The sequence below is a fragment of the Astyanax mexicanus genome, chromosome 7, assembly GCF_023375975.1.
Source record: "Astyanax mexicanus isolate ESR-SI-001 chromosome 7, AstMex3_surface, whole genome shotgun sequence".
NCBI lineage: Eukaryota > Metazoa > Chordata > Actinopteri > Characiformes > Acestrorhamphidae > Astyanax > Astyanax mexicanus.
The window spans coordinates 3,518,873-3,532,324 of NC_064414.1; the positions used below are offsets into that span (position 1 = coordinate 3,518,873).

The window sequence follows — 13,452 nt, forward strand, 5'->3', positions numbered from 1 at the left end:
GTGCAAAGCTAGATGGTGCAGGGTGGTTGGGTGAAAACAAAGCACTCTGATTGGCCGAAAGCACTTCGCTTACGGATCAGCCACAGAATGTACTTGATTTGACAGAAACTGGCGAAATGTGAGATTAAACGATATGCGTAGTTCACTTTACTTTTTTAATGAATTACAGGAGTAACAGAGCTAGTTATCACACAGCAGCAACAACTGTGCTGTGAAATATTCCTTTAGAGAACCTTCCCAAACCAACCAATCCCGAACTCTCGAAGCATTTATCATTAAAATGGGCCAATGAGGTTAAAATTTCGTGAATTTTGTGCAGCGTAGGGTAGGATGTGTGTTAATTCACCCATGTATGTGGTTGTCTGGTAAACAACATAAGCACAGCATGCCGGATGTGATCACTACCTATTTTTTAATAAGAGAAAAGAAAAAGAAGAGTGAAAAAGGAGAGAAAAGGGGAGGAGAAAAGGCTGGTTGATGTGAGGAGATTTATTTGGAGGCGGAGAAGAGGCCCGGCTGCAGCTGAAAATGAAGACCCGACAGCCATCCCGCGGACACTCCGCACCATCCATCCCCGCTTACAGCAAACAACTCAGGGTTCCTCTGCCTAACTGCAAGTGCAGCTTTTAAAAAACAGAGATTTAATAAACTAAACATCAAAAGCAGGACCATTTTTCACCACAGCAGCTCGGCGGAGAGGCAGCCGAATTCATTAGAGGCCACTCTGCTCAGGAACCCCACAGATGACAAACTGTTTCACAGTTTTTTCATGATGTAGTGGAGCAGGCACTAAACATATCCTGAGCACATCTCTTTCTCCAACTTTCTTTATTTTCTTACACACATTCATAAGGCCCTGGGTCATTTAGAATATTATCCTTCATAAAAGCAAGGCCTTCTACCTGTTTAAACAGAACTAAAACTTTATTCCACGTCATTCCATGAACAGATTAATCCCGTAAACTTTATTTCTAACCAAGCCCTTTACATTTCAGTTCTGTTGAGGCTGAACAGGCCTAAGTAGTTCTAGACTTAAAGTTCCGATATCACTGATTTTAAGCTGAATTTTGCTTCCCTTTGCTTTAAATAAATAGACTTCACAGGCCATGCAATCAAAATATACAATCAATATAGTGACGTATACTGAAGCCTTTCTAACCAATATTGCTGACATTTTTAGTTTTAGACTTAGTTGTTTTTTTTGACAAGACACAATACATAAAAAAACACCAAAAAACAAAAACAGAGTATCTATAACACCTGCACACACTGCACCTTTAACATTAATACTCTCCACAGTATAAGTATAAGAGGCTGACTCCGCCCCTCCCGCACACCTGTTGGACATCACCTCATTAACATTAACTATTTATACTGGGACTCTTGCATAGTGAAGTTTTGAGATATTGCCACGCCTGTGTCTTACCGAGCATTTCTTACTGTGTTTGTTATTTCTGTTTTTCTGTTTGTCTTTGGTTTTTTAGACTAGTAAACCTGCCTTGCAATTGCACACAAACTGCATTGGTTGGTTCTGACAGTATTCAATCAAAATACAGGGATTTACATATTAATATGGTCTCACAGGTTCAGTAACATAAACAGCCTGGCTACACTTGTGAAAAGGAAGTATGCTTTAGAGCCTTAAAAGTAATTTTAAATTAGATAAAGAATGCTAAAAGTATGATTTCAATTTAATATACTTTATAAATAAACACTTTTTAAATATACTTTCTCTGTATTTTGATAAAATGCAGGTTTAAGCAAAATACTTTAAATTATATGTTGTGGTGATAGAAAATATATGTTTTGGCATTAAATACTGCTTAAGTAAGTGCAACTTATTTGCAATGTATTTTTTTACATGTACAATATACTTAAAGTGTATTAAAAAACACACTTTAATCGACTTAAGTTTGTAAAAGTTATACGCAATATAAGTATACTTTTAAATAATTTAACTTTAAATAAATTCACTTTACAAGGGAAATTGAAAGTGTAAAAATAGTCAAATTGTTTTTTTTTTTCAAGTACAAACAAACAAACATGATCTAGAGAAATTTGAGTTTAAAGAATAAATAAATTCAGCAATAAATTCAGTGATACAGGCACTTTAAGGTTATTATGTATGTAAATATGTGGATGAATATGTTAATATGTTAATATCAGGCTTCAGGTTTAAGGGATAAATCTATTTTTCTAGGAGGTCTGGAACGAGACGACTCAGAGAGAAGGCTCAGCGTTTACTTCCTCCGGGACGGGGTTGGGGACCTCACGCTTCGGGACGGGGCGGGGGATTTGGGGGCCTGGGCCGGGGCCGGGGACTTGGCGGGGGCAGCCGCCGGGGCAGAGGCAGGTTTGGCGGCGGTGGGGATCACGATGGGCATGGTTGGAGGCATGATTCTCTTGGGGGTGGGGGAGGGTTTGATCTCTGGGATCCTGTCTCCGTGCTTGTAGACGCTGACCACGATGTCCACCGACTCCCCGCCGTACTTGTTCAGCACGGCCATGGTGAACTTGCCCGAGTCCTCCAGGGTCACGCCCTTGATGGTGAGGCTGGCGAACTTGCCCGAGTCCAGCGAGATCACGTACTGGTCACCGGGCTCCACCTCCTGGTCGTTCTTGGACCAGGTCACCTGTGGCTTGGGGTCGCCGCACACCGTGCAGGTCAGGCTCAGGGTCTGCAGGAAAGCCGGGCAGAGAGGAGGTGAGTGCAGGAGAGCAGACTACAGATGGGCATTGTTCCACAGCATGATGTCCTCAACAGATAGGGCAGTGTTTTCAAGCAGAATCACTCTTTTTTATCACGTCTGTGGCATGCTGTCATTCTTCCCCAGAAACTCATTTCAGATTTGGGTCTGTATTAAAGTAATTTATCGCAACACTGACTTTTCTCACTGCTCCTCGGAGAAGCAACCTCAGACGGAAAAAAAACAGAGCCTTAGAAAATGCCCAATTTGATTCAAACTGCAAAAGTCTTATTTCTTATGTGCTCATTTAGACTTATTCTTTTATATATGCCTTTGAGGATTTCAAATATCAGTATCCCTATGCTCCAATACCATATTGGAGCATATTACCAAATACAGTAGTTTTACCCTTTTAAAGTGACAGTCTGTACGTTTCTGAGGACTTTTTGAGGGGGATTTAAGGATTAAGATTTGGAGACCTCTGTGTTGAAAATTCATTATTGCGCATCCACAGTATATGGAATCATACTTTTACTGCAGGCTAATGTAAATAGAGTGATTGTTTTGTTCATTTTGTGCACTGTAAAAATCAGAGGTGGAAAGTAATGAATTACATTTACTCAAGTTACTGTTATTGAGTAGCTTTTATGAGTAATTTGTAATTTTTAAAGTAGTTTTTAAAATAGGTCATTTTACTTTTACTCAAGTACATTTTGACACACGTAATTTACTTTGCTACATTAGAAAACTCCCCATTACTGAGTAAAAAATAAAATGCTGGGAAAAAAACAATTGTCTGAATAAAAAAACGAGGCAATAAAGTCCTCATGCAATACACAATGTGCCCCGTCGGACAGAGCTGTCAGCTTTCAGAACTTCCACATCAAACCTGAGAAAGCATGTGGTGGTAAGTATTTTTATCATTAAAAAAAACTGCTTGAATGTAAAAAAAAAAACATGTAAATAGCAGTTTAAGCACAGCAATGGGAAGTTAAAATATAATAATGACCTGTAAAACTATAAAATTACAGTTTATAGTCACCCATATTACCATAACTTTTTAACAGTAAAGGAAAAAATGGATCATATAAATCTGTGCCACTTGTTCTTGAAAATGTTTTATGGGGTGGTCTTAACAAATACTGCCTGAAAGTTCCAAATTATTATGTGGAATAATAGTTCACTAAAAACAATTTAATTTATGATTAATAATGCATCTGCTGCAGAAAGACAGAAAGAGAGAGAGAGACACTTTAGAGAGACTCTATAAAAAGTACATCCACCCCACACTCTAGCCTTAAGGGAACTCTCATCGGAGTGTCGCTCAATGCATAAGCCCTGCCAAAGGTTGTGGACAGCCACCTCCTTGCCTTTTAATGGGAGCAGAGCGAGCCACGGACCTACCGCATTCACTGAATCTGAAAGGGAGAAAATACGCTGGGCATTTTCCACAGCTGGTCATTCAGGCGAATCACAGAGCCGCCAATATTCCTCCCAAAGCTGAATAGATGACATTCCCGTAGTCGACTCCCTGATGCTCCCCAACAGTGGATTATGAGGCTGGAGACAATGTGGGGTGGCTGTGGTGTGGGATAGAGGAGGAATACTGAGCCCTCCAGCACTCTCTCTCTCTCTCTTTCTCTCTTTTCATGCAGAAAGGGTGGAGATGATCCTCTGCCCTGTCCACAGACCTCCGCACGCCATTCAAAATCACTCCACAAAGAGGCCCTGTGGCATCTCGGATCACTAATGCAACAGCGTGAGTAGCGCAGGGCCAACTTAATGGGCTGCAAAACGCAAGCGGACGAAGCGATTCGCCCGCCTGTACCTAGTATTAGATAAGTATGAATGGCTTTGATTTCAAAGCTGTTTTCCTTACTCTGCTCTTTCCTTTTTTTCCCCTGCAGTGTTTACGCTACATGACAAGCATGCTGAGAGGAAGTCAAACCTTCTTTTCCATGATGGTCACAACATCCGGCAGGCCACCGACCACTTTGCCACGATCTGAAAAGCAAAACAGCGCACCTCAGTCACATCAGGCTGAAGGATTTAATTAAAATCAATAAAATAAGACCCCACCGAGCGCCCGGGACTTCTGAAGGAGCGTACTCACTCTTTTCAGCATATGCTTCCGCTCTGAAAGGCAAGAGAAGAATGGCGTTGTTAGTGGCCTCATTAACGCACGCTAATATTTTACCCACATGCTGACATGCAGAACACATGCTCTGCATTGCTATACGTTTGGTGGAAAGCGGAGAATCGAGCAGTAGAGCTGGGCGATACGGATAAAATTAATCTCGATATTTGTTTGTTAAATGGCGATGTACGATTTACAGTATATCTCAATATTCTTTCATACCATAAAGTGATAACAAAAAGACACATCTGAGACAAATTTAAACATTTTATATTTTACACAGACACAATTTTATGGCAATTCAATCTACACTAATTTACTAATACACTGACTAATTAACAACAGATTCTTTAAACTACATATTTTGTTCCACTTCATGTAGTCTACAAACAAGGAAGACAATACACAAAATACATTAAAACCCTATCAGGACGGGATTAGTTTTACTGGGGGAAGTTTCTCTCATATCGTAAGTTGTTAACACGAAATAAACCAATCAGCGTTTCAGTTGCAATTCCCTGTAAGAGGCAGGTGAGCTCTGACTTTGGCACGTTCGTATCTTAACAGCGTGGTGCTTTTGTCTATGCCGTGAAGATGCAATGTTATTTTATTCATTATTCTGTTTATTGTTGAGTTAAAAGCCAGCTTTGCACAGGTTAGTGCGGGTGCAAGGCATGAAAATGCACTGTTGATGGAGTGCAAGGAAGCAAAAAGCATTGTGATGTGCCTTGCGCAGTGTGTACAATAGGGTCCATAGTCTATATCAATATAAACAATATTGTTTCATCTTATATCTCTTATAACCTCTTATAATCTCGATATTTCACTCAGCCCTAGTGAGCAGCCTCGATTATCAAGCAATGATTATCTTACTTGAGTCTCTGGAACTCTGCATAGGCGTTATCGTAGACTAGAAGAAAAGAGAAAGAGGGGAAAGAAAGAAAGAAGATTAAACAAGGAAAAAAAAAAGTTAAGAGAAGACAAAGAAAAACGAGGCACAAGAATGTGAAACTATAAAACGATATGCTGGCTTCAACCACTGCTTTCTTCTTTCTCTTCCTGAAGGGACAGCATATGAAAAAAAAGGAAAATCTCTGATTATTTTAATAGCATTGTTTTCTGTGTGTTGCAGGGCACTGCTCTCTTTCCTCCTGCTAATTACTTACTTACTGTCTCTGCTCCACCGACCACATGACCCGTCAGACACCACACAGCACAGACTTTTGGTCGTGTTTGCTGTCAAACAGTTTGTTGACTAACTGCTGCCAAAGCCAGGATCTGCACCTTTTGATACTTTTGTTGCTGCCATTTCATCCCTGGATTTGCCTGATTATGCTGCGTGTGTGCGCAGCTGCGGCGCTGGCCTTTCCTTTCAACTGCAAATCCGAGCGAGGCCCGATGCAGGGACGACCATGGGAGTTTTTATTTTTTGTTGCGGAGGCGTAAAAAAACGCTCGTAGCCCAACAGATGTAGGAGGTTTAAAAAATGAGGGATTCCTGAGAGGAAAAGATCTGCTGTCACAAAGTGCCAGATTCAGCGTGAAACAGCTCTGAAAGTAAAAACATGCCGTTTCACGCGGAGCGTAGAGCTCGGGCCGGCCGAATTAGGTTAGCGTTGTGGTTGGAAGGGATTTGGAACGCTGTTCAGAGGGTAAGGGTGTTGTTCAAAAGCATTATCATTATTCAGAGGTCAAACAGTGTGTCCAATTAAAATCTTTCCTTCCAACTTGATTTAATTGGAGTTTTTTGTCCTTTGCCTAGAAGACTGCCAACTAAAAGGCAAAAAGGCACACAGCAAACAATCCTACCTTTATCTAAAATCATCTAAAATTGGGAAACAAATTAAGGGATTAACCAAAAATGAGTATGTGTTCTTACCTTGTCCAGAGAGTTCAAGGTGGCGAGTGTTTGTCTTTTCGCTGTCCTTGATTTCAAAGGTGTACACGCCCTTATCCTTTTCAGTGGGCTCCACTATCTCCAGAGTGGCCATGGCTGGAGTTCCACTCACCCGCATTCTCTCAGAAGCTGTGATTTTACTGTCCCTGTTACATATAAAAAAAAAAATGGTTAACACTTCTGTATAAAGAGATATATTATAGTTAGGAAGTAGAACCACTTCACTGCTGGACTTAAGCACTAAATTGTTGCATCTGTATCTAATGGAGTATTATTTTTTGACTTCACTTCTGTACTTAAAAACTAAATGTGGTGTGCTTCGGGTCATTGTCCTGCTACAAAACCCAAGTACATGCCTGAGCTTAAGGTCACAAACTAAAAAAATGGCTGATGGCTGGACATTCTCCTTCAGGATTTGCACACAGGGCCAAGTTGGTATGGATAGTTAGGTTGAATAATTAGGATTTTTCCCTTATTAAATGATTAGCTTAGATACTTTATATAAAAAGAAGACTTAGATCTTATCTTATATGAATTGATCATGGTTGTTAATGTGGTTGTGAAATAGCATTTGCACTGTATATACTGTGTTTATAAGACATGATAAAATTACTATGCATCATACAGTGCGAAGCATCCAGTGTTGTGTCTATTCGCGTCAGCAATTTCCAAACATCCGCTTTCCACATCACACGGAGCAGTTTGTCTGCTGCGGTCAGCGGGTGCACGACTAATTGTCACAAACGGCCTAAGAAATCCTCGCAGCATTAATGCTTTCTCTGTGCAAATTTCTCAGCATGTGTCGGCGGGGAGGAAAGACTCGGAACAGGCACTTCAAAATGTGTTAATACAGGGATTAGAGGACCCACGTGCATGGAACAAAAGTGGCCTGCATTAGCCTACACGCAAGGAGATGAGCTAACATACAGTAACTGCGGGGAGAAGCTTCGCCCTCCGAGTTAGTATTCTGCACGCTACCCGGCGTCCCCCAGGGCCGGCGCATTAGGTAACTGTAAATCTGATAGATTTGTTTTGTATTGACACTCGCACCGAAAGCGCAGCCATCTCTTGTCACTCCGGCCGGGTAATTTCCCGTAGTTTAGTAATCGTTTTCTGCCGCCATGCGCCAAAGCGACACAATTATAGACAAAAATCTCCAAATCGTGTTTACATGCAGAGCCCCTGTCCTGCTCGAGGGGCTGGAGAGAGAGCACGGCTATTCCATTTCCACGGGTTTTTCCAACACACCCTTTTCTTTCTAGGAATCTAGGAACTCTCCTCTCAAAATGCCAAAACACCAAAATGCCTATTTCCTGAAGGTATGAATGAGGATTTTACAATAGAAGAGTTTCTCTAGGTAATTTGGGGAAATGTGTTTCTGTATCGTCAGTTTGGTTGTTTTTACCTTTTTACCTCTGTATGTGTGTTCTTGAGCAAAAGTATTTTGTCCCTAAAATGCATGATTAACTGTGTTTATGAATTTCAGAAGGACTTTTAAGAAGTTTTGGGTGGAAGTGGTTCCTCTGTGGAATTGGGCTGCCAGCCTCTCATTGGCTGATCATGTGACCTTTAGTATTTGGAGTGTTCTCATTGGTTGTTTAGTAATCATGTGTGTTTTAAAAGCAGGAATGCTATTAACTTTTGTCTTTTAACCCTGATGAAGGCCTATTTTTGTATTGTCAATAAATCTGAAATTGTCCAGTTAACAAGTGCTGCTGGTTTTTGCCATTTTTTGATCAGTGATTTTATTGCCAAGAACCTTGTTGTACAGTGAAGTTGCACCAGATCCATCCGCTTCTAAAACACCAAAATGCTAAAATGTCAAAATACCAAAATGTAGAAGAAGTGTGCATACTTGTGCGCCCAGGTGATCTTCATCTCCTCCGTATAGTATTTCATATAGCACTGAAGCATGATACCCTCAGAGGTGCAGTGGATCACCAAATCAGCAGCGCTTGCCCCTGTTGGAGTAGACAAGAAAGAAAGAGAGAAAGATTCCTCAAACTTCCTCAAACAAAAAATGGGCTGCAAGTTACAGAATACGGCAAGCCCAGCTCGAGGTGCACTGGGGAGGTTTCCAGCAGAGTAACCGGTGATTGGTTTGGGAAAAAGGGGATTAGAACTGGGATTCGGAAGGAGGAGGCGGACACGTAATACTCCCACAAGTCAAAAATGCTGCTAATGAGTGTCTCACAGCGACCAACAGCACTGGAAGCAGAACCACACCGTGCTGTTATCCCTACAGTGTTATTCCTGACTCACTGGCTACTAGGCATGGGCTTGTGAGTGATTGGGACATTGATATTTATCAAGGGGGGCTGGAAAAGAAAGCTAGAAGCCAGTAGCGAGCTTCAAATCATGAATCATGCATTTATATGACAACAGCCAAGCAGGGGAGCTAGGAGACGGTGTGAAGGGAGGGAAGCTCTAAGCTGGTTCAGTACTGGTTCAGTATATAATGTGTTAATAATTAATTAAGGAGTCGTTTTCTTTTACAGTCTACGGAGTCTGACACGTAGACTTGACGCTGAGGTGGAGAAACTACCTCAGGAGCAGAAGTAGTTATCCATCATGACTCCATCGCTCTGCAGCAACACTCCACCAATAAAGCACTAAAGTTGATATATGGAAAATAATAAAAGGCCTAATAATCTCTAATCTCACTTCTGATTCTGCTTAACTCTTGTGTGGTGTTCATATTTTTGTTACTCGTTTACTTTGTTACTTGTATTTAATTCAGCAAAATTAAGCAATTTTACATTAAAATGCTTTACACATGCTCGCTTCACCTAAATTGCAAGCAGTATAAACAGCTTACATGGTTAATATTTGCCCTTTACCTTTCTTATGTTACATTTCTTTTAAAAAGTGCTACTCTTTTTTTTATTAGTTTTTTAATAAAATGTAAAAGAAAATGAATTAAACTCAAGATATGAGTAGAAAATTTGTTTAGTTTCAAATTTACCAATGAAGCAATGTTTATTAACCCTTGGCCAAACATACTGTATGTAATATAAATGTGTAGGAGGGGGGGGGGGTGTACAGTGTGTGTTTATCGAAAATGTGTTTTGATATATGTTTTTCACAAAAAATGAGCCAATGCCAATGAGTTTGAGTTAGAAAAAATATTTTTTAGTATCATTTGATGAAAAATGAAAACACCACACAAGGGTTAAGACAGACACCCTTCTCAGAAAAGTTTTTTTTTGTATTTACTGATGTGGAGGGAAATCGGAGATCGATCAGTCTTACAGATTGATCAGTGCTTACATGCAGAATTCTGACAAGTTTTAAAAAGCTTTTTTAAAGGGACAAGAGTAAAAAGCATGAAGAAAGAATGCAGAATCTTCCTATACGTACCGGCGACGCGCGTGAGGTCGTTAATGATGTTGTCGAACACTGTGGAGAAATCAAAAACGTGACTTTTACAGACGTATCCTCGAGAGATGCTCAAATCAGTACCTGACGGCGAGAACAACAGTACCTTTCCCAGAAATATCAACCTGAGACACATCTTGTCCTCTATCATCACTGATAGTTGCTTTGTACACGCCCACATCCTTCTTGGAGAACTGGAGAAGCAGAAGAATTCGAGGAAACAAATAAACACAGTGTTTTGCAGAAACATTCCAGCTGAGTAGGTTTTCTGTGGGCTGCTCATTCAATGCATATGGAGTATTATGTGCTCTGCGCTTTTCAGTAAAACGTCCAGATTTCAATGAAGTGTTCAGGCAGCAGCAGAGATGGAGGCTGAGGCCACCCACTGCCAGAATTTAGAGTGTTTTGGATTATTTTTTTTTTCTAAAGCGTAAACTTTAGCTTGTCTTCTGACGTGAGCAGATCAGGCATTCGCAGAGGAAGTAATCTACGAGTTTAAAATATACCAAAACAGGACTAGAATATACAGTGCTGTGAAAAGGCATTTGCCCCTGTAGATTTCTTTTGTTTTACCTGAGTAAATATAAAAAGCAGCTTATAAAAGCTAATTTTTGCAGACAGTTTGTCTGGACAGTTTTATTAAACGAACAAGAAATGTATTTACATTCATTACTGCGAACAGTGATGATGTGTATAGGAGGTAAATCTTAGCAAAAATAGAACTAAAATGAAAACTCATAAATGAAAAATGCTCATACCAGTTTGTGCTTTCTTTTTCCAAACGTGTGAAAATATTATGTCAAAGTTAAAAAACAAAATGAAATCACTTGATTTGCAATTAAATTTTTCACTTGAGCATATGTGACAAAATCAAAATCTAAATTAAAAAGGCTTTTTGACATTTCTTAGTCAAATAAAAAATGAAAAAGCAAAGTGGGAAATAAAAAGTAAGTCAGCAGCAGATCTTCACTAATCTTCCTTTGTGTTTGCCTTTTTATTTTGACACTTAAAATGTTTGTGGCTATTCATTTTTCTAGTTTGTGTTTTCATTTTAATTCTGTAAGACATGCAGTCTTTTGCAAAGAAAAAATAATACAAACTTTAATAATAACATTGCATTTTTATATTAGTTTTGAAATTTGTTATGAATTTTTTTAAGAAAAGGCAAGGTCAAAGTAAGGCATTTATTTTTTCTTTTACAATTAGCTTTTTCATTTTAGATTTGACCGTGAAATACCTGTATGGTACTGAAAATGAAATGGCAAAAATGGCCTTCTTAGTTTGAATTATTAATTATTTATTTTTGTCACATATGACCCATGCTCTAGTGAAAAATTTAATTGCAAATGAATTGATTTTATTTAATTTCGCAATGTTTGCAAAACAGTATTCACATTTAGATTTTTGTTTTTTCATTTTAGTTTTTTTTTTTACCTCCCATTAATATGAACCTACAGATCCTAAAAAAACCTACAGAGTCCAGGAGCATCCAGCAGCACCACTGACTTGTACACTCACTCCGTATCTGTGTACATTATGCAGCTCTGCTGCATTGACATGTGATGCTCCTGAGTGCTGCTGCAACTACCGCAACTCCCATCCACAGCCACCTGCCTATACTATCCTTCCCTCTGTGTTACCGGCTCAGCCCAGTAACAACAAAGCTGTTTTATTTCTGAGCGCGCTCAGTAGGGAGCGAAGGCGTGATCTCACCTGAGACAGCAGGAGTTTGCAGACTCCGGAGCCGAGGTCGGCGGGCACCTCGGGAATCACTTCCACATCGTTCTTAAACCAGTGGAACGCCGACTCCTTCTTCAAATTAGCCACCTGAGGGGAGGGGAGGACACACATCAGGCGGCGAGCACGCCATGATGGAGCAAGCAGGAAATACGGCCACGCCGCCAACGCCATCTGTCAGCCTCGCTCCTCCCGCGCCTCTGAACGCCGAGCGGCCGCGCTGATCTCTTTATGACAGAGATGAATGAAGCCCGGCGCCGGACTCGTTCGGATTGGCGACGGCGTTAACGCGGCCATTTGTTTGAGTTTGGCCGATCTAATTGCACAAAGGGACGAACGCTACTTTACTTGCCTTGCAGATGATGCTGACACTGGCATCGTCCCCGACATGGACCGACAGGAACTGGCTGAAATGAGGTCCTGTGGAGAAGGAGATTAAAGAGATTATCACTTTAAAATCCTCCGACTTCCAGTAGTGAAGTGAAACAGTGAGTCACAATAGAGAGACAAGATGATCCAAAAAGAACCAAATGCAGGTTTATTTAAAAATACAAAAAAAAACAGGGAAACACAAAAATCAAGGTCTAAAAAAAAAAACAGTATAAACAGAGAAAATACCAAAAACACTTTAAAACGTCGTAAAAATACAAACAAGACGTTGCAAATAGACGACCAGAGTACAGGTGTGACTTCCTTAAATACTGCTGAGAACTAGGCAATAGGAAACACACAGGTGAGCACAAAAATTGTGGAGAACTGTGGAGGGGGATAGCGCCCTCCTGTGTTGTGGAGGTGCATCACCAAAGTTCACAACCACTTTAAAATAAGGTTCACAAATAACAGTACTTATGACAGTAATCTATACAATAACAGTTAAATTGTTAAAAGAGTTAAGTTTATGCCTCAACTCATTATTAATTAACACTACTTAAGACGTTATTAAACATTACTAAAATTAAATGCTTGATCATGTAAAATGTTAAAATAAAATGTTGTATATATACTTCAGTTTACATAAAATGTGTTAACTAGTGTCAATTAATAGTTAGTTGAGACATTCTCTCATAAGTTCTGTTAATTGATGTATCCTTTATTGTAACGTGTTATAAATGTATAGTGTATTATCAACAGTGTTAGCATTAAAAGGAAATATTTTAGGTGAATATTTTTTTTTGTGCTTTCAATCGATTAAAATCATTGATCAAAATAATTGCAATAGAATTCTGTAATTAATCAGGATTAATCACACTTTTTCCTCCTTAAGACTAAACTTTAAAAAATGAGTATTTAAATGTGAATTAAAAAACAGTGTTAGAAACTCCCATTCCAATTCTTTGATTTATTTGTGTATTAATTATGGATAAAATCATGATTACATTTTTTTAAATGCTGGTACTTAGTTTTGATGCTGTTTGAACTAGAATATTGGAATATTGTAATGTTCTGAGAATTACTGAGTTTACCTGAGAGCTTTAATAGAGGAAATAAACTCTAGTGTAGCTCCATATTCCACACTCAACAGCTTGAAAAGAGGAAATAAGCATCAGCTGTGTGTAAGTTTGTGTGTGCATGAACACGAGAGAGAGTAAGAGAGAGAGAGAGAGAGAGAGAGAGAGA

General features: G+C 39.6%; 1 protein-coding gene across 1 annotated transcript in view; it reads right to left on the minus strand.

Annotated features, from left to right (window-relative positions):
• Positions 1–471: 471 nt before the first annotated feature.
• Positions 472–13,452, minus strand: part of myom2b (myomesin 2b) — a 52,015-nt gene continuing 39,034 nt past the window's right edge. Inside the window, exons 27-36 of the mRNA XM_022685207.2 lie at positions 12,188–12,255; positions 11,812–11,925; positions 10,205–10,292; positions 10,081–10,119; positions 8,576–8,681; positions 6,703–6,866; positions 5,698–5,734; positions 4,801–4,823; positions 4,636–4,691; positions 472–2,678 (exon numbers count right to left, since the gene is read on the minus strand). Of these exons, the coding sequence (XP_022540928.2) occupies positions 2,241–2,678; positions 4,636–4,691; positions 4,801–4,823; positions 5,698–5,734; positions 6,703–6,866; positions 8,576–8,681; positions 10,081–10,119; positions 10,205–10,292; positions 11,812–11,925; positions 12,188–12,255 (1,133 nt within the window). The 3' untranslated portion in view covers positions 472–2,240. The remainder of the gene's footprint in view (positions 2,679–4,635; positions 4,692–4,800; positions 4,824–5,697; positions 5,735–6,702; positions 6,867–8,575; positions 8,682–10,080; positions 10,120–10,204; positions 10,293–11,811; positions 11,926–12,187; positions 12,256–13,452) is intronic.